Source organism: Squalius cephalus, assembly GCF_949319135.1.
Source record: "Squalius cephalus genome assembly, chromosome: 13".
Lineage (NCBI taxonomy): Eukaryota > Metazoa > Chordata > Actinopteri > Cypriniformes > Leuciscidae > Squalius > Squalius cephalus.
This window is the reverse complement of record NC_137134.1, coordinates 36235484-36257460: the sequence shown is the minus strand read 5'-3', so window position 1 is coordinate 36257460 and position 21977 is coordinate 36235484. Positions and strand designations below refer to the sequence as shown.

General features: G+C 40.0%; 1 protein-coding gene across 42 annotated transcripts in view; it reads right to left on the bottom strand.

Annotated features, from left to right (window-relative positions):
* ptprsa (protein tyrosine phosphatase receptor type Sa) overlaps nucleotides 1-21977 on the bottom strand; it is a 212707-nt gene that overhangs the window by 43968 nt on the left and 146762 nt on the right. For 33 of the 42 annotated variants that reach the window (XM_079890978.1, XM_079891018.1, XM_079890986.1 and 30 more), the window contains 8 exons: nucleotides 16426-16695; nucleotides 15431-16012; nucleotides 14306-14442; nucleotides 14066-14210; nucleotides 8020-8334; nucleotides 5519-5712; nucleotides 4039-4065; nucleotides 1925-2042 (listed from right to left, as the gene is read on the bottom strand). In XM_079890978.1, coding sequence (XP_079747104.1) covers nucleotides 1925-2042; nucleotides 4039-4065; nucleotides 5519-5712; nucleotides 8020-8334; nucleotides 14066-14210; nucleotides 14306-14442; nucleotides 15431-16012; nucleotides 16426-16695 — 1788 coding nt within the window. The remainder of the gene's footprint in view (nucleotides 1-1924; nucleotides 2043-4038; nucleotides 4066-5518; nucleotides 5713-8019; nucleotides 8335-14065; nucleotides 14211-14305; nucleotides 14443-15430; nucleotides 16013-16425; nucleotides 16696-21977) is intronic. The other 9 variants (XM_079890979.1, XM_079890983.1, XM_079891004.1 and 6 more) reach the window with 2 other exon arrangements.

Here is a 21977-nt window from a genome sequence, read left to right as displayed (position 1 = left end):
ATTTGGAGTGTTTAGAAGTACAGAAAAGTTGAAATTATTCTCTTCAGGTGCTTCGTTGATATCTTTATATTCTGTTTTGGTCTTATTTTTCAACCTGTTCCGATTTTTCTGTTATCTATGACGTTTTGTGAACTATTACGTCACAGTATTTGCAGCGGAACTGCCAAATAAGGACATTGACTTCCAGCCCAACACTTCGAGCAATCCGCCATTTTTATTTCTCGCTGCAATTTTGTAGTCCAAGCTAAAGGATGCAGAAGTTACGAGAGGGTAAGTTAAAATGTTCGGTTGTTGGATGTAGTAACCCACACGCTTCATTACACCCTCTAATGTAGATGAACTGCCGCGCTTGTGACAGGGCGCATGTTTAACTGAAAGAACGAGCAGAGAGAGAGAGAGACCCGGTCGCGCGCGCGCACTCTCTCTCTCTTTGGAGCCAGGCGAAAGTGTAAACAAGACAGCGTCTCCAAACTAGACGCTGTCTTGCTCTCTCTCCCTCGCACATATTAATCAAAATAAATCGACACGGTGGTAAAAGGTCGGAAGACCAAAGTTTCATGTGTAAATACAGTAACACACCATTGCGATACATCCATATGAAGACGTTGTTCTGCAGGTTCGTCGTCTTCATTTTCATCTCGCTCCGGCTCCGACTCTGGCTCGAACATGTAAGGCTGGCTGGACAAGTCTTCAGTTGTTGACATTTTGTTAATAACGTGTGAATAAAAAGTTTCTGTGCCGCTAGATAATCGTATCTCTGCTATCAAACTACAAAAATGGCCGAACGGGGTGGAGTTGAACCGAGTGTCACCTGGAGAGGGGGCGGGGTATGAAGTGTCTCAATTGTATTTAAAGAGACCGCACCAAAACGAGTTGCTCTCAGACGCACATCAGAAAAGGGGTAGAAACGGGGCCTGTGGAGCTATAATAATGAGGAATTCAGACCCAAGCATTGCAGTTCTGCTTTATACATACAAATGTATGATTTATATGTAAAAAGGAACGATTTAAAAGCATGATATGTCTCCTTTAAAATCGACTAGTTAGTGGGTTGTCAGCTGTATAATCAGGCAGGATTAGAGCAAACTCTTTACAGCGCTATTTAACACGGCATCTTAAAACAAAATGCGACGTAAGACGCAAAAAAAAAGAAGAAGAAAAACAGCGAGAAGCAATGCAACAGCCAAAACACATTGGTCTGCATGTGTATAGAGATAAAATGGTATTAGCATAATGGTCTCCAAAATGCACTAGAGTAATCACTTCACTTGTAATACCATGGTGTGTTTAAGTAAGGCAAATCCCCTCAATTGTTACACTTGGGATGTACATAAAATATTTTCAGAATTTACTAGCTAGTGGGTTGTCTGGTGATTAGTTAGCGCGCAGAAGTGAAGCTTTGAATAATTAGGCAAGATTAAAGCTAACTATGCGTAGTGCTTAAACAATTTTTAACTTAGAAACAAAATGCTCACACACACAAACAAAAACAAACAGCGAAAAGCAATGCAACAGCCAAAACACACCGGTCTGCATGTGTTTCTTATAAGAATAACATGGTACTAAAAACTCCATCTGCATGTGTATCTAAACCATCAATTAGAAAACACTTTGAGTCCAATTTAATGATGCTACGCTAGCATGCTGTTTAGCGCACTAAATCACTGTTAGCAGACTAATGACTCTTCATTATCTCATTAGTTCAGGTTTTCTAAAAACTAAACTTTCTCTTGCTGTAGCAACATGTGGCTAAACGCTACATTCCCTTATAGTTTTTATGTACTCCATTCACACTATATAGGCCATGTTTTTTTTTCTTCTCACTCGAATGAAGTCCCTAAAGGTTCATTCTGCTCCTGTAGCCAGTAACACCTGGCCCGCGGTGCGACGGAGCTCGGCTAATGATAACGTTATTATTACTGACCTGCTCCCTTCGTCACCACCAGCTTGGGTTTGCTGCGGGCACCGTCTCCTTTGGTGGTGTAGGCGGCCACGGTGATGGAGTACGTGGTGTCAGGTTGCAGGCCCCCGATGACCATCTCCTGTGTTTAATGGACATGAAGAGGGGAGTTAGCACTATGTTAGGAACGGATAAAAAAAAAAAAGAAGACTTTACGACATGTCACCTGCACAGGCCCGGCGTCAGTTTCCCCTCTTTTCAATGTCACAACCTGCAATCTGCAGTCTTGTTTTTATTTTTAAAAGAATATTAACCTAGCAACTTGTCACATTAATAAAGAATGTGCAGTCACATTTCATTTGGGGAACTTTCGAGATATATATAAATATATAAAGTTATATTTATGTTATTTATAATATCTTGTCTTAGGACAACTTTGATGAACTTTTTTGATCCACTTCAAATGTTGACTACTGTAGCCTGTGTGTATATATATATATATATATATATATATATATATATATATATATATATATATATATATATATATATATATATATATATATTTACATACATACATGTGTGTTACAGATATTATTTATATCTGTAAAGAAATTAAATATGTATGTGTATATATATATATATATATATATATATATATATAATTTCTCTACAGATATAAATAATAAAATAACAAATAATAACAATAGTAACAAATATAAACAAATAATATTATTTATACAATTCACACACACACACATATATAATAATTTACACATGCACACACAATTTATTTATAGACATATATTTGCTATATGTATGTATATATATTTATTTAACATATTTTTATTATATAAACAGTGTAAATATAATAATATTTAATTATATATATATATATATATATATATATATATATATATATATATATTTCACACACACATATATATTATTTAATTATTGATATAAATTGTATATATTAAAGATATTTTATATTTGTATTGCATTTACATCAGTGCATGTTTTCTATTATGTATGTGTTAAATATTTTCTTTTATAAAATATTTAAAATATAAAGTATTTTTCTCCATTTTTTTTCTTAAGGTTCATTTTTCTACTGTATCATTATTAATATATTATTTTTACCCAATTTAATAATTACATTAATAATGACAATAAACGTAGTTATTGTATGTGGTTTGATATCACACACACACACACACACACACACACACACACACACACACACACACACACACACACACACACAGTATAAATAAATTATTATATTATAAATATTTCAATAATTAATACATAAATATATAGTATATAGATATAAACTGCAGTGTGGCTCATTATTATTGGCATTTAGCGTGTCATCTAGTTTGACCAGGTTATCTTACGATTCCTGCTCATCTATAACACCTCATGTCTGTGAATTAATTCAACACAGCCTGAGCAAACAGGCCGTCAGAATAATGAATTTCTTGGGGTCGGCCAGTAAGCTGCACACACACACACACACACACACACACACACACACACACACACACACACACACACACACACACACACACACTTCTGACGGGCCCCTATTTTCCAATATTTCACGTGAAAGCGAGTGAGCTTTGATCAGCGCGCATGACGGAGAGGAAATTAATGGCAAGCGCTCGCGGAGGAAAAAAGCACCCGCGGGTCCCGGACTGAGCTTCACATCAAACCTGTTCATGCAATCTATGGGTTACACAACTGATCCATTTATAAAAATAAATAAAAGGAACAAAAATAAGCACAAAATAAGCTTCATCTTTGATGCAAAACATCACAGCACAAAACACACTCGTCCATGCCAGGCATAAAAGAACCCTGATGTTACATCATTCCCCTGTGCACCATTCACATTTTTCTGTAGTCGTCACACACACACACATAATGGACATGAGGTTGCATTGGTTGTTTTCTCTCTGTTGGCTCATTATAAAAATCTGGCAATGCAAGAAAACTCTTTAAATGAGAGACTTCTGACACAAAACTCTACGTGTCAATCCGACTGCCACAAACACACTCATCGTCCGGGTGGGTCTGATGTAACATCACAGGTCCTCAGATCACAGCGCACTCTCGCCGACAGCCATACTCACGTATTCAGCTGTGTCGTCCATTTCCCACTAACATCCCCCACCCGGGAGGAGAAAGAGGGAGCGCGGTTTGAAAGAGAGGGAAAAGACAGACAGAAAGAAAGAGAGGAAAGCGTAAGACGAAACAAGGTAAAAGTGCCAAGGAAATGGAAGAACGGCAGAGTGTTTTAAAGTAGGTCAGTGTGGATTAGGGTGAAAAAAAAATGGTGAAGATTGAAGACGAGGCAGGAAATTGAGTGGCCGCCGCTATCTGAGCGTGTCATTCCTGCAGCTTTTTCCCGCCATTTCATTTGGTAAGAGAATAAAAAAAAAACGTCTGTTTTTGAGTTTGATATCAGATCATAACTTCTAAAGAAATATGCAGAGCAAAACTAATTTGATGAATAAGAGTATTGGTATAAATCACCTCATGATACTGTAGGCTACTGATATTTTTTTTCACCGATTTCTTTTTTTCAAAGTGATTTAATGAATAATGTAAATATTTTCCGCATGAATATTTAAAACGATTGAATAAGACGACTATTTGTGGACTTGATTTCACTGAAAAATACAATTTGTGACTAAAACAGAAAAACTGATATTTTACCTCACGATACTTGAGAATAATTTTAAAAAGTTATTGAAAAGATACTTCAATTATTGTAATTCATTAAAAAATATAATGAAATATTTGTATTTCTTAAATATTTATGTCAATATGAGATGACAATATATTTACTAAATTATTGATATTTACTAATATATAAAATATGTATACTAAAATGACACTTTCTATTCCTAAAATTCAATTCAGTAAGATTAAGTCCACTGCAGATAATGAGAAACAAATATGTCACCGTTTGTACACAATCACAACATCGTTGCGTCGTGACCCAGATATCAACTGATTCCCACTTAACTGACGACTGTAAACCATTCCATCATAAACACACGAGGCATAAATTCAAAAGCTTTAGTCACGGTTTGTTCAAAGCTGTAATATTTGCAGCTGTGAGGAGAATAAGGTGCCTCGTATGACAGAAGCTTGTATTATAATTTTAGGTTGCAGCCAGAGGCGCTCGGTTGCTTTTTCTTCTTTCTTTTTGCCGCTTGTGCTTTTAAATCAAGTCTGAATTGTGACCGCAATGCTCAAGTGCCTCGTGTTTTAGTGGAGCTCTCGGGGCACTTAATACGGCAGACATAATCAGCTTTTGTTGACTTTATCTATGACACTAGAGCCTTGGAGGTTAAACTTATTAGAGGTTTGACTAAACCGTGCAATTCTAATGGCTGATAAGATGTTTTGGACCGCTTGTGGAAAGCATTCTAGAGGCTATAAAATAACTTAACAGATTAAATTATTTATAAAAGGATTTCATACGCCTGTTGCGGTGGCCATGTGAAGATTTTAAACCACTTTTGCTGCAACAAAAAATAACTAATTGGCTACAAGTTAACTCGCCATTTGTTTGACGAAACATTGATAATCGCGCTAACATACCTGTGCATCGGCTAGCATGACGTCCTTGATGAGGGGCAGGCCGCGGGATTCGCCGTTCTCCACGCGGACGTAGTGCACCTGGTACCCGCGGATCTGCCCGTGCTGTTTCCCTGGCAACAGGGAGCGCCACATCACCTTGATGGCGGTGGAGTTGAGCACCTCGACCTCCACCCGACGAGGGGGGGCCCCAGGAACTGCGGTGGGACAAGAGGACATGAATTGATCATGTTTGTGATAATTAAAACTAGATTTGAACATTTTTACATACAGTATTGCCTATGTAAAACTCACCCGAAATGATGCCAGGGTGTTGCTATGCTATACCCGGTTTTTGCTCATATTACTAACTCTTAGTTTGAGTGTGGTAGTATTCGTATTTGCCTTTGCATTTATCATCATGATAGGGACAAGTCATTCAAAACTTGTGTTTTAATTACACACAATTAAAACCCAATTACCACTCAGTTTTTCATTTTTTACCAATTTTAGGGGATTTTCAATTACGAAAATATTTCTTCCCTGATGAGACTCTGAACCACTAGGATTTGAAGGGAACACATTTTTCTACCAATCCACCAATTTTCATCATGATAGGGAAACAAAAGGTCAATCAAAATTAGTTTTACAATCAAAACACATTTAGTCTTCAATGAACACAATTAAGACGCTATTATCACTCATTCATCTACATATTTTTCACTTTCTACCAACTTTAGAGGCCAGTTTCGAAAATATTTCTACCCTGATGAGACTCTGAACCACTTGGACTTTTAGGGAACACGTTTTTCTAGCAATCTACCAATTTGAACAAAGCTAGAAATCATGGTTCCTGAGATATCACACCCTAAACATGGCTTCCCAGATGTTTTTTGGCTACAAAAAATATGAAAATGCACATGAAATATTTCAAAGAACTCAGTTTTAAGTCCCAAATAACACAAATGTGAGAAAAGGCAATAACATACATCTTTAATTATGTCTGAGTCTGATTTTTTAAAAATAGTACCAATCCTAATTGAACACCTCAGACTACACAAAGCACACACCTCAAAACGTCTGAAAAGAAACTAAGCCCTAGCGTCTCAGCTAGTATGTACATTCAATTATGTGAAACCAGGTTACTGATTAAGTGCCCATCTTCAGGGATATTTAATCAAATGTAATATCACACCCCCATATACCCGAGCAACCATTTCATCCCCCCCTTCCATTTCACTATCATTCTTATCTGAGCTCTGATCAATTTGCTGTCTGCAGACCTGCGAGCTAATGAAAATCCTTTTATACGAGGCCTTGATGTTTAATACCTGCGGTCATTCAGTACTGCTGTAAGGAGGAGACCGATTTCCTGTATGTTCAATAAAAGACGCCATGAGGGGATGTACTGTATTTTGAGGCCCGGCTCTACCATATAAGACGCTTTAACGGTACGAGTCTCCAAGGATGTGACTGTCGTAACATATCGCTACTCAAATAACTCAAATAACATAACACAAAAGTTATGTTGGTCAAGGTTGGTCAAATAAGATTTCCCATCGGAGGTCTTGGAGAAGTGTTCCCTCCCTCTCGACCCGCCAACAGCGGATGACCAGCCCGTCAAAACCATCCATCGTAGGGCGGCCCACAGTGCCAGTATTGATTACTAGCTTGTATCCTGAACTAGCGCTGTCAGTCACAGAGAAAGACTGCTGTCACCAGGGAACGTCCGACACAATTTCTTACTCCGGCTAGATTTATTTCAGTGCTCATAAGCTGTCCGAGTGCTTTTACAAAGAGGTGTGACAGATGAAAATGATGCTAAGTCAATGTTTCCTCCATCACATAATGCAAGTCAATAGATCTGCTCCCAAAAAGAGTGAGCTGTCCACACAGACGTATAATCAACATTTCTCTCACCTCATCCACCATCTTAGATTTATTTTCTCACTAAGCTTGGCTAGAGACTATATAAGGTCACTGGAAAAAGAAGGGGGGAAATAAAACCAAATACAGTGGCTTTAGAAAAGTAAGTGTTATAGTAAAATACAGATTTTTTTAAAGCATGAAATGGGCTAAAAAAGCTGATTAATTTTTCATGTTGTAAGATTATATTGTTTTGCGTTGAAGCATAATCTTGACATGCCACGATGCATTAAAACCATTAAGGCCATTCTACATTTTTAATTTTGTTGAGCCTGAACTATCTAAAAACGTCAAAAACTTGTATATTTTCCATTTAAAATATCTAAAAATAAACTCAAACAAGATAAAGTACCAGAAGCAATATTGCATAAGATATTAATACTTGTTTTCAGAGAATGTGCCTTTAGTACAAGTGTATTTTTGTCTTCACTGGCAGATTTGCGCACTCATTTTAAGTATAAACAAAATATAGACAAAATACAATTCTATTCAAGATGCTATCAATGAAAACAAGTCTTAGTATCTAACAGTGTTGCTTCACAAGCAAATTAAAGCTCCATTCAATTTGTAATTAGTAAATTGTTTCAAGGTTTCAGTACCGTCCTCGTCCGTGCGGCAGAGCAGCGGCTCGCTCTCGGGGCCCGGACCCACGCTGGTGGAGGCCGCCACGGTGACTCTGTACATGGTCCATTTCTCCAGCCGCTGGAGCCGGATCTGGTCGGAGCTGGGCGGCACCGCCGGCTCCTCCACGGGCTCCGTGCTGACCTCGGCCCCGGCGCCCACCACCGCGTAGCGCACTATGTACCCGGCCAGCGCCCCGTTCTGGCTCTCGGCCGGCGGAGGGCGCCAACTTACCAGCAGGGTGGTGGAGCTGGAGCTGGAGCACTTAATGTCTTGAGGGGGGGCGGAGGGCTCTGCTCAGGTTTGGGAAGGGGGGAGAGGAGGGGTGGAAAACAAAAAACGAAAAGATGGGAAAGAGAAAAAGAAAATGATAAAAGGGAAAACCCAACTGAAAAAATAAAACAAGCAGAGACATACTGAAACCAAAGAAAAAACGAGGAAAACAAAGGGCAAATGCAAACAGAAGAGCTTGGTTTTGAAGAGGTCGGGGTGTTTCGCATGCATGCATAAATATGAAGCATGAAGGTTTAACGTTGGCTTGATTTTCGTGTCAAAGATCTAGAAGTAACACCACAGATTGTTGGGTGTCAGTATTTCAATGGGGTCAGAAAAATAATCTTGTTTTCCCTTTGAATTTTTTCATATTAACTCACTAAATGTTTTCAGAAAACAAGACTTAATGTCTTATGTCTTTTTGTTTCTCAAGTTAAATGTATCTTTACTTAAGGAAGTTTCGATATTTGTACTGGAAAACAAGACAAACATACTAAGAAAAGTGTATCCAACTATAACCGCCAGTGCGCGAGCCAAAGATTTAGCCCATCTTTCACAGTAAATACCCTGGGCTCTCAGGATATATTTCCACCATGAGAGGAAAATAGATCACATTATTTGCATTTGAATGAAGGCCATTCATTGCGGTATTTCGAGGCGTTTTTGTCGAGCACTTTCCCTGCACATATCAAAAATTACAACGTCTGTGCAGTTCTAAATCAATATAAAAGTCTCGTTTGAAATGCACAGAGTCCATGCCTACTAAATGCTTGCGCATATGGATGCATTACACCATTTAAAGGCCTGTAACATTTATCTCCATTGTAAATTAAACATTAAAAGTTACTCTGTCACACTGATCCCTGAAGCTATAAGTAACACAAATGAATGAGGGGGAAACGGACAGATGGGGATAAACCATATTTGTGACTGAAATTCAAATGGATGAGCACCATCGTTGGAAAGCAAAACAAAATCATTCAAAACAGATTACAGGAAAATGAGCAAAACTCTCTGCGAAATAATGGCTGGAAAAAAAAAAATGTTAGGACCCAAAATGTCAACTCAGAAGAATCAATGAAAGCCACCAAGCTTCAAACAGAAAGGAAAACCATTAAAAACAGCAAAAACCAAACCAAAACAAAATACACAAAAGCATTTTCCTGTACATTATACGTACCTGACATCTTCAAACACTAATTTTTAAAGACTTTCTTACCACAAGCACCCGATTCGAGGGAGACTAATATTTCCCTAGATTCGGTTGGGTTCGGCCCTCTCCCTCTCCCTCGACTGCTGAGCTAGCTGAATACAGCTCAATTCAAACTATTTACATTCATTTACTTTAGTCAATTTGTTGAGTCATTTGGCCTATAATGTGGATGTTTTTGGGGCTGGAGGGAGAGAGCATTCCCTGTGCTTTCATCAGGCTGCACTATTCACTGTTTACACTAGCCTGAGGGTCCACAAGATTGAGATCAGGGTGCTAGCACCTCGCTAACATCCAACCACCCATACCCATGTAATATAATCCCCCCTTAACCGAACTCTTACTTTACTTTATAACACATCTATTTTCTGAGTAAAGCTTTTGTTTGTGAAATAGTTAACCGACTTGTCCTATCACCAGGCAGCTTTTATCATTGGTGTCACCGGTCTCAGAGTTCAGCGAGCAACATTATTCAGAGCCCTGTTTATTCACCAAATGGGCTTATTGGATTAAAGTTTTACAGGATTTTCATCTTCCGTTTGAAGATATATTTTGAAGATGTGCTTCCTCTCTTGAAGAGTATTTGCATTCAGTTCTTGTAAAATCGACCTGGTTTGAGTGCGACATGAAAGTTTGGTATCTGAGAGTTGCAGAACAACCTGAAGGTTTAGATGCATGATTCTGGGACTGTATTATACATCAAACACAAAAAGAGTCTTGGATTTCAGTGTTCGAAATGAAATCACTCTTCAAAACCAAAGAGTTGTGCCTTAAAACCAAAATCAAAAGTGTTAACTGTCATAATTAATGACCTAATAATCCAGATCCGGGCCAAATGGTGGCGCTGCTACAAAAAAAGCAAACTGAGAGATGAAAACTACTGCAAATACAGATTTGTTTGGATAAAAAAGACGCTGTCAACTTCTTTGAGTGCAACAACTGATTGAAGCCATTGGACTTGGCTGGAATAGGACCTCCAAGATTGGTGCGGAAACCCTTGCCCCCAGTTTGTGGACCCTCTATGACCATGTTTGAAACCTGAGCATCACTCAATAGCCATTGACTCTTAAGCGCACTTCCCAGAATGCCACTGCCACCCACTTGGTCAAGGCAGGAGTGTCTATCTCCACTTACCCTCAAGAGTTTGGACACATCCCCCAATATTTAACATCCTCCAGGGTATGCAAACAAGTGTTGGGGGATATGTAGGGTGAGGTGAGTACTCTCTGCCGGACCATCGAAGGGGCTTTGGTTCGTAACTGTGGGCTGACCCACGAACAGTGACCTGACTGAGCGTCAACTCAAAAGCACTGTACCAAATAAGAAACAAACACAATACACTTTCCTTTCACGCCTTTATGAGGAAGACCAGTATGCCAATTGGTGTAGTGCAAAATATACCTATGAAGAGGAAATTCTGGTGAAAATCTGGAAGAAATTAGTCTATAAACGTCTTGGGAACTCTCTGTGAAGATGATGGCCCGCTTTCAAGCTTGTGTAAGGGATTTGAACCAATTCCGCTGGTGTATATGGCAGTTTTGCACCTCAAGGTCACTTACGCCTACTTATACGGACTGTCAAGTTGGTTAAGTGGCCGACTTCTGAAAGATGGCATGGCAGACTGGGCTTCCTCCGAACGGCGGTCACTTACCTCACGGGAATCCACACTGTAATGTTTATGTGTTAAGTTGGGGGGCATTTGCGCTAAATTGCTTCTAACTGTCCGAGCTTGTCACCTCCCTGACCTTGTTTTGGGTAAATCTACACTACTTTAGTTTCTGCTCAAGGGAAGACGTCGGCAGATGTATTGAACCACGTCTCCCATCTGTGCGAGACCCTGCGGGACAGAGTCCCATAACTCAAGCAAGAAGCCTACGGTCATCCCGCCGGGATACTTACTCTCACCTTTAGTTTAATGGATTTGCTTTGGCAATGCTAAGTGCTGTTGCTGCATGTCGAGCTTGTCAAGGAAAATGAAACCCCAACAGGAAGAGCCACAAAAAAAAAAAATGCTTAGAGCTGTTTCCTCAAGTGTGTTAGAGTAAACCAAACCAAAATGAAATAAAAATGAATTAAACCTGTGTACTGAACAGAAATGAATTAAAACCAGGTGACGTCAAGCTGGAGCAGGTGAGCTTTAGTTTCATTTCTGGAGTGAAACACAGAAGAGCTAGAAAACAAAAGGGAGGTAAAAAAGTGCACTGCATTGTTCCAGAATACAACATATGAAGACACAAACAGCGGGACGGACATATAGAGATGGAACAGAAGAGGACACACACAGCGTACAACGTGCATTAACAGAGCGCCCCCCAGGGGTAGGGGGAGGTAATACATGCATTCAGTGCTTGCTCTCTCTGGCTCAGGTGTTACGTTGTGTGTCAATGCAGCAGGTTCATTGCATCCCAGCACCCACTCAACCAAACCCATCCCACCCATTCTGCACCAACAAGCTGCACAGGTAGAAACAGAAGATGAGTTAAAATGGGCCACGACTGCCATGGCTTTCTGGCATCTTCCACCCACTGTGAGTTTATCCAAGTCTGGAGGACTAAACCTGCAACAGGAACCATTTAAAGTCAACATGAAAGCAAAATGCATTCACAATTCTAGAAATTCAATTGAAATTCAATTCCTTCCAATTGTCCAATCAAGTCCTGATTGAACATTGCACTCAGAAATGCATCAGATTACAGTTAAGCAAAACTGGAAGTTCTGAACGCCATTTCATGTTGACTTTAAACAATTAGATAAATGTTTTTTTTTTTTTTTTTTTTTTTTACATTTACACTAAAACATAAGAAAAAGGGCATAGTTTTAAAGGTCCACATACATTTTTATTTGTTGAAGCTAACTAACATGAAACAAAAACAAAAGCTTTTGTAGAAATGCCATATTCACAAATGTACCTGTCAACCTTTATTCATTTATTCTACAATTGAAAGCATCCGATAATTGATTAGTATAATAATTCTTGTCTAATCCTTTATGTGGAATGAAACAAATGACTGAACCTTCCGTCCCACATTAAAACTGTTTATTTTTTCTAAAATATAAAACTAAATATAAAATACAAGTGATCTTAGTATAAAAGTTTGAGACCACAATGAAACTCAAGGATTTTTTTGGTTTAACTTCTCACTCAAATTGTTATGCTTTGAAACCAAAACCTCTGTATTAAATAAGAAAAGCCTGCAAAATAGATGCATTTTCAGACCCCTTTGTTTGTACCATAATGTAAGCTGTGCGCAAGTATCTGCAATATTTTAGCAGCGGGCACATGCCAGCTGCAAGGTTCCCCACAAGCATTGATGATTTCATGCACCGAATCATGATGCGACTCAGCGAGGGTGTATTTTTAGGCCGGAGGCTTGAATAATTCAGACGGTCTCCCAGTGTAAATGCTGACTACCTGCAGGTGCCAGCGGCCACAGCCTGTGCTGCTCTCAGTAATACACAGTGAGGGACTAGATGTGGTGGAAAGCCATGGCAGACCCCAGAGTCAATAATATTTTGTGCGCTTCAGTCGCATGGGAGGAAAAAAGTGCATTTGCTGTTGACACATGAAAAAGAAATACGAACACTGAAGAAAGAAGGGAGCACGCAGGGGAGCCAAACGGCACGCTTGCCGCAGATCAATCAGCCCACATTGATTTGTTTGTTTCACATGTAGGAAATCTCTGAAGTACATAACTGTGACATAGAGAGACCCAGATGAAAGAATCACCAAACAAAGAAGAAAAAGAAGTGTGCGACACCATCCTGCCAAGGGGCGAGGAATCCATTCAACTAAACAACATGGGTCATTTAAAAGTTTAGGTTTAACCTTTACACGCTTTACACAAAATAAATTATGTTTAAAACATCAAAGTCAGATGGACTCACTCATGCAATGCAAGCTGAACAAATTCTTGCATAAACTGGTGCATTGAACTGAATGCAACAATTTACATAAGAATGTTTTTATGAACAATTTACACAAATTTGTTCTGCTCGTACTTATCTTCTCTTAAGAAACAATTCGTCAACATGCACAGAGAGAAATATTTTCAAAAAGCATCAAGTCTTGGCAAGTCATTTGGAAATATTCTCAACAAAACAACATCACCTTTGCCCGCCTGCATGTAGCAAGACTCTCTTTTGGCTCAAAGGTGATGCTGTTCTGCTCAATTCAGGTGCATAAACAAACACAACGCAAAGGAATGAGGCAAAAAACCAAGAGTTAATGCCAGAAACCCGAACCTGTCAAAAATCAGGGACCAAACTAACATCCAGTCTTTAACACTTATCTGCTGCAGACACAAGCACACCATTATCATTTACTCTTGACATTTCTAGAGTCGATAGACAATATCCCTGGATTGGGAAACGGGGGTGAAGGTTATAGTAGCCCTTTCAAACAGTGCGTTGTTGTATCTCGACCCCATCGAAAGCTCAAAATAGCCATTATGTCTTGGCATTTCTCAAACAAAATACAATATTAGACCCCCCCCCCCCCAACCCTTCATTCGCATCCGTAGGAAAGGAAATGGACTACATACTGGCTTGGGATGTCCTTTGGGATATTTCATTGGTGAAGGCTCCAATGCCCTTGTTGGAGACAGCAGCCAGAGAGAAGTAGTACTCTGTATTAGCGCGTAGGCCCTCCACCACATAGGAAGAGGTTGGACCGAATGTTTTCTTTACCTGTTTGGTGGGAAATGATAACAGTTACTTCAAAATTGGATGTGCGACAGCAGTCCTGACATTATATTTGAGACGGTTTGTTGTTGAGAAGGCACCTGAGTTCCTTGACTGCCCTCTTTGTAATGCAGTTCGTAACTGATGATTCCCTCTTTCTCGAAAGCTGGTTCCCATGTAAGCTCAACACCTGTGTCTGACACCTCTCCGACCTGGAAGTTTGTCGGCTGTCCAGGGACTACAAATGGAGCCAGTGTTGACAGTTTAATAGACATGAAATTTAACAAACTGATTTTTACAACTGTATATTTAGTGAAAGTGTTAGAGAAAACATTTACCTCTGTGGCAACAGGGTTACAACAATTACCAGGTGAAAATGTACTTACATTTTTGTCTCTCCCAATAGAAACATACCCAATCACTAAACTCATCTTGCTACCGTACATTTTTGACTCCCCAACAGTAACATTTCCAAATGCTAAACATCTTCAGCTAACTCAAGACTGACAAAGTAGAGCTGCTCGATTCTGGACAAAATGAGAATCACGATTTTTTGTTTCAAATAGAGATCACGATTCTGAACCGACAACTAGAGGTTCTAACTAAATATTAATTGCTGCAATCTATTTAAAAAAAAATATTAGAATGAATACTTTAATAAAATTGGTTTGAATGAATGACTCACTCAGAAATACTTCACTTGTTTCATTACTGAATGAATCAGCATTTTTGAGCAAATCTTAATGATTCAATGACAAATAAAAATTTTAACAGTCACTCGTCGCCACCTACTGGTGTAATGATGTAGGCTAATCGATACAATAGTTATTTGAAGCATCATGTTACTTTCAAAAGGGGATTTGCTCTATTTTATTCAATGCAGCTCTGCTTTAATCATGCAGCTCAACTGACAAAAGAGTGTTAAACTCATCTTGCTATATTGTTAGCTCGCTGAACACTGAAAACTGACAGTTCTCAATAGCTAAACTGACTATGCTACACCTTTAGCTCACCCAATACTAACAGACATTTCTAATCGCTAAACTCACCTTGCTACATTGTTAGCCAACGAAGCAGACAACAGAAATGTTTAAATTGTTAAACTTACTTTGCTACACCCTCAGCTCACCCGATACACACAATGGGACATTTCCGATAGCAAAACTCACCTACATCTTTTGCTGAGCCAAAACTGAAAAAAGGACACTAAAAATTGACAAACAAACCTCCTTGAAGCACTTTGACATGAATGGGATCTGAGAAGGGTCCATCTCCTACAGACGTGAAGGCCAGCACTCTGATGGTGTAGGTCTCGGAAGGCACCAGACTCTGAATGGTGGTGATCACGCTGTCCTGTACGTTGTGGATTTGCCACATGCTCATGAGCTGAGATGGGTCCATGGTGTAGTACACCCGATAACCCTTGATCTGTCCATTGGGCTCCTCGGGTTCATCCCAGCGTACCATCATGGTGTTCTGGGAAATGATGCGGGCTTGGATATTTCGCGGTGGGCTGGCGGGAGCTTGCTCCCCAGTCCTAGCCTCGACTGGTTCACTGGGTGGGCCCTGGCCAATGGTGTTATAGGCGGACACGCGGATCTCATAATCGGTGTTGGGAGAAAGTCCTCCAATACTGTAGCGAGTGGTGGTGATGGAGTCCACGGTCTCGAACTTGCTCTCGGGAGACTTGGCACGATACTGGATGATGTAATGGGAGACGGGTTCAGGGTTGCCACTGTCCCAGGTGATGGTGATGCTGGTGGCGGTGGTTTCGGTCACGACAGGAGTACCTGGAGGTTTCGGCAAAGCTGCAGTGGGGGATAATAAAATACTTTAGTCAATTCTGGAACTAAGAAGTATGGAAGCTTGTTTCCACCACAGAATAAAACATTTTAAAAGATAATTGCGACTTTTTATCTCACAATTATGAGTTATAAAGTCAGAAGTCAGAAAAAAGACTGACTTATTTTCTCGGAATTGCAAGTTTTTATCTCACAATTCTGACTTAATAACACACAATTGTGACTTTATATCATGCAATTCTGACTTTATAACTCGCAATTGCGACTTTATATCACGCAACTCTGACTTATAGCTCACAATTGCGACTTTATATCACGCAATTCTGACTTTATAACTCGAAATTGTGACAAACACTTGAAATATGGCTTAGTTTTAATTTCTTTAGACCAGAAGAACCCTCAATTCAATTGATTCTTACACTTGACAATGATCTGGGACACTGCCTCAATGATGCCTAGGCTGCTCATGGCCACGCAGGTGTAGTTGGCCGACTCGCGGACGCCATTTAACTCCAGAACGTTCCTGCCCACTGGCATCTCGTCCTCAGGCGTCAAGTCCTCAGAGTTGAGCATCCACTTGACGTAGGGCATGGGCGAGCCCACGGCGACGCAAGTGATGTTGACGCTACCGCCCGGCATGATCTCGTGGCTGGTGGGCAGGATGGAGAAACGTGGAGGCACGCGACGAACTGCAAAGGGCGGAGGAATAGCGACAAGAAAAAGAGAAAGAGAAAGGTAACAAGACACGTCGATGAAAACAAGCCTTTCTTTAGAACGTACATGTTGTCTAAAGAGAGGACAAAAAAGTATAAAAATGAGACTAAACAACTTCACTTGGGTTTATACAAATTAAAATAACGATAAAGTAACTAAATTAACAGAGCTGCTTCACCAACAATATAGATTGACATTAAAGCAACAAATTCATAGCAACAAGGTTCCATTGACCAATATTTGACCCATCACAGCACGATTAATTGCACAAAAATCTATTATGAGTTTCTCATCTTTAAAATTAGATCTCTATGTGACCTGTAACTACAGTGAACGAAATGAAAATCATGCATTACTGTTAAAAAAGTGGAAAAGCTCTACAGTGTGAACAGAAAATTCTCTTTGTTGTAGTTGTATAGAAAGTGTGACGTACGAAACGTAATTTTTCAAATCTACCTGTGCCAAAGAAACCCTACATATGTACATACACGTTGGTACGTACATACACTGGTAATGATAAGCCCCTCCAAGAGGGACTAAAGATGAGAAACCTTAATCAGATTTTTGTGGTTGAGAGTAGATCAACTGGACAAAGCCTTTTAAAGATCTGACACGCTTCCATTGATAGATGCAGCTGTCATTTTCACAGACATCATGCAGAAATAGGTAGAGGTCAACCAAAGAGTAAATGGGAACAATAAAACCAGAGAGAAGTATTTGAAATAAAATGCATAGAGGAATATAACTGAAGGGTCGCTAGCATGCCCAGACAAAAGACAACTGGAGAGGAAAAAAAAAAGAAAGAAATATAAGAGAATAGAACGCGCAAAAGAGCGAGAAAGAGGAAGAAAGGGAAGGGTTGGGAAAAGGAACGAGGGGGGAAACCCACTTCAATGCAGAGAAAGACTTTTTATCGTCTCCAGCCAATATGACGTAATGTGACAGGGTTGTATTGTCACATTGCAGTCCTGGCTAGACATTACACAAAGTTTTATGGCGGAAACTCTGGATTCAGTCAATAAGTAGCTGTCAGTTCAACTCAACTAACTATCACACACATCAATAAAACAAAGGAAAAGAAAGAAAATGAATAAAAATTGACCGGGTACAGATGCTAGTCTACAGTGATGACAGCGATGCAACTCAACTACTGAGATGCCAAACCTACACACGAGAGAAAAGATGAAGGATCTGTAGGGGGAAAGGTTTGGATATGAGATATGGCGTAGATGAAGTTGGCCAGGTTGTGGAACAGGCTTTTGTTTTCATAGCCTGTCTGGCATGTTCATTCTTGGTAACCTTGCTTTTTTGATATGACTCATTGAAAGTCAAGGTCTGATGGAAACTTAAATGACTTTAAAATACACAGACTCTGTTCCAATACCACGTCAGCTGCCCAGGCAGTTCCCTTCTGAGGCAACTTTCCAAACAACAGCAAATACTGCAGAAAGACCCAACTGTTGCCAAATGAGTTTGACGTTAGCATGTTGCTAAGCTAATAACGAGACATTCTAACAAGCGTTTAAATACGGCACGTGCAAGTATTGCATAAAGCAGCACATGATTAATTAGCTTGAAATTATTGCATAAGCTTTCTGCAATTCATTCTGGGATTGACCTCTTACTAGAAGGAGACATGCAATGCTATTGTAGAACTTAGCCGAAACTAGATAAAGTTGCTGATGAAATGTTGGCTATGTGTTTTTGATGTCTAAGTATCTTGCAAGGTTTTGGAACAGAGCAATAGACTCAGAGTGAGAGTAAAGATATTTTAAAACTTCAGAGTTTGGCTCACCCAAGAATCGTCAAGGCATCTGCCTTATTGATGTTGGTGGACGTGAATGACCAATGAAACAGGGAGTAGGATGTGCTAGGTGTGTCCTAAGATGGCGAGTGGTGAGGGGGTCATGCCTCATTTACATTTGGCAAGAGGAGAAAGAAAAGACAGAGGGACAGCAATGTGTGCTGGGGCTAGCTCAGAAAAAACAAAAAAACAACCAAACCAAATGAAAATTAACAACCCCACACAACGAGGACAGAAACAACAGGTAGAGATAGGGCACAAGGCAGAACAAGACCTAGGCTGCAAGACAGCGGAGCGGGGGGGTGGGGGGTGGGGTGGGGGGCAGACTGGAAGGACAAAATGGTGGACGCACATGTGGGACTAGAGACAGAAGGGAAATAACACGGGGAGTGAGAGGTGGGGATTGGGGCAAAGAGGAGACTGTAACCCTCGGCCAACTGGAGCAAAAGTATGTGGGTTTGACTTCTCACACAATGGGGCTTGAAATACACGGTTAAACGTTCACCATAGCCTTGGAAACCAGCAGTCAAAGAGCATAAAGTCTTGATAAAACACCATCGAAAGCACAGTTCAAAAGTTTTAAATCTAGTTTAAAATGTTGGCGCCAAATTATTTTAATTTACACATTTTCTTTTGTTTTTTAAATCAAAATACTTTTAAATAATAACAGTCAAGGTAACAGGCTCAACTATTCTTAATTCCATAATTCCGCGATAATTAAAGATGAATATGTTCACAGTTTCAGAGAGCCAGTGTCAGCTCAGTCGGTGTCCGGTTCATGATCACTGTATAAAGCCAGTTCAAGTTAACTTTATGTCATTAGTTTATAATATATCTATTTAACATTCTATATTAATCCATTTTATGATTAAATTGATCCATTTTGATATTAATTTGTCTTTATAAAAATTTGGTTTAAAAAAAAAAAAAAGGTTAAGTGATTTATTCAAGTTCAGCTCTATCCACGGCATTTGGAGGCATGAAGATGAATACAATTTTTTTATACGTTTAATTGCAATTTTAGCTTTTACCCTAAATTATTTTCTGTGGTGATCAATATTACGCCACAACTGCAACAGAGCATCATTTGTATTGAACCCGGATCACTCCTTTAATTAAGGAAAAATACTTTCTGATTTGTTGAGAAAACAAAAACAACAACAGCAAATTAAACATTGACATACTAAAATGTCCCCTCCCCCCCATATAAATGCATATTGAAAAAATGTTCAACAAAGGTGAAAGGGCAGCCCACGTATCACAAGGTGCATGCATGACCGCAGGAAAGACAACAACAGAACGGCACCAAACTATCCTACTGCTACAGTCAACACATATCTGTGGCATGCAACCCTCCCCAAGTGCAGCGTTTTTAGGGAATCCACACAATTGAAATGTCAAAATTGGTGAATTCGTCACAGCACACACATATAATCACAGTGCAGGAGTGTCTTTAAAGGCGCTGTAGAGAACAATGAGCAAACAGTGAGAACAATGACAAGATGAGAGTGATTCTTCTAGCGAATTAATGATGGACAGGCCCAGACGTAATCTGCTGATGCTTATGCATTTCCTGCGCCGATTTAAACAGATTTAAGAATGGTGAAATATGATAAAAGGAACTTAAAAAGGCAATATATTAAATAAACAAACATGCTTTATAGTTCTGCTGGCACATATTGCGTGTGGGCCTGCTAATGGGTGATGCAACATTTGGCCGTTCTTAAAACCAAATCTGCTAGAGCCTAAAAACCGCCGTTCGCTTCCTAAGGCCACATTAGTCGAGCGGACGCGGGCTGCAACCTTTCACCTTGTGAATTATTCCCAATCCAAAACTTGTACTGTTGCGCTTGCAATATGTTCTTGAATAACTCAATACGGTTATTTTCTAAACGAAACAACCTTTTGAAAAGACGCAGAGTAGCTTGGCAACTTCAAAGTCACTGGCAACAAAGCATCCCCCACTTTAGGCTCGAATAAACTGTGGCGAAGGGGGGAAATCATAAGCGGGTCTAATGTTTTCAGATGCATGTCGACATTTACGACTGGCGCTATCGCCGCATCGGCTCCGCTTTGCTTTGAAATGCCATTGCACAAAGCTTTATCTATATCCTGACACATGGTCCTATAGCTTGACGTTTGATGTGCAATGGCGCTCTCCACTGTGATATACGGAGGAATATAGAAACGGTCCAATTGGACGGACACGCTCCTCATTCACTAAGACCAGGAGCCCAGCAGGCCGAGAGCGATCTCTTTGAGGTCCAGAGTCAAAATCCCATTTCAAGCCCAATGTGGAGACAACTCTAGCAAGGGACAGAGAAAGACAAAATAAAAAAGGCCAAAGAGTGTCTCACTCCTTGTAATTCGTGACTAGGACGTCTCAAAGGTGGCCATTTTGGTGAGACAGTCTGTCCAGCCCCAAAAACAATGTAGGAAGGGAAGCCAAAATAATGCGCAGCCTTTAATGTCACATTGAAGCTGAGATTACACCCTGTTTGATGTCCAAAACCCACAATAATCCATTTGACTTGAAGGTAGCGAGGCCATTTGCATGCAGTCGGCAGGGGTTCCCCATATTAACATACACACCTCCGCCGCTGCAATGCAAAGCAGGCTCTGTAGGGGTTCAGACCAGTTCTAGTAATGGTAATTGGAACATTTGTAAAAACCTACAACCCCTGATCAACTGCTATAGTGGGGCTGCAATGCATTTGAGATTTTGCACCAAAACCTGCACCTTTACAATACACTAAACACTTGTTTATTCAAAGTAGGCTTTGCTTTGACAAGTAGGTAGGGTGTGATCTAGCTTGCATTTCTAAAATTACACACCGAAAGAGCATGCAAGGACATGCAACACAACCCAAAGTGGTGGCAGTGGGCTTCACATGCATCTACATGCGCATACACCGAACATAATCATAGCATTTAGCATGGCGTACGGTACAGCTCAAGTCTTCCAGCATCTCAGAGTGGATCTGTGAGGTTTCCTTGTATTGGGCACTAATAGCTATTAATATGCCCTGGAAACATTCTGGGATCTTGAATCCTTAACATTTTGGCTTTGTCACCGCATTATGGGGAGCTGAATGGCGGAACGGTTGAAAGCTTCATTGTCAGGCGGCAACAATGAAAGATTAGCGACTACATTGAAGCAAGAAGAATCATAATTTCTGTTATTAATTCGGTGCGGAATAGAAGGGAACTTGTGTCGAGGCTCGGGGGGTGGGGGGGATTCGCCATATGGAAGCAATTAACTATCAGGCCTGATGTAGATGGCTAACAAGGAGAATATCGAGTTAAAAAATATATAGACTGAAATTTGAAAAGAGCGGCAGCAATTGTTTTTTTTTATATTAGCAACCCCTGCTGAGAAAAAAATCTGCCTAAGCTGGTTTTAGCTGGACTCCCAGGGAATTTGGACTTTTTTTTTAACTGAACAGGCTGGTC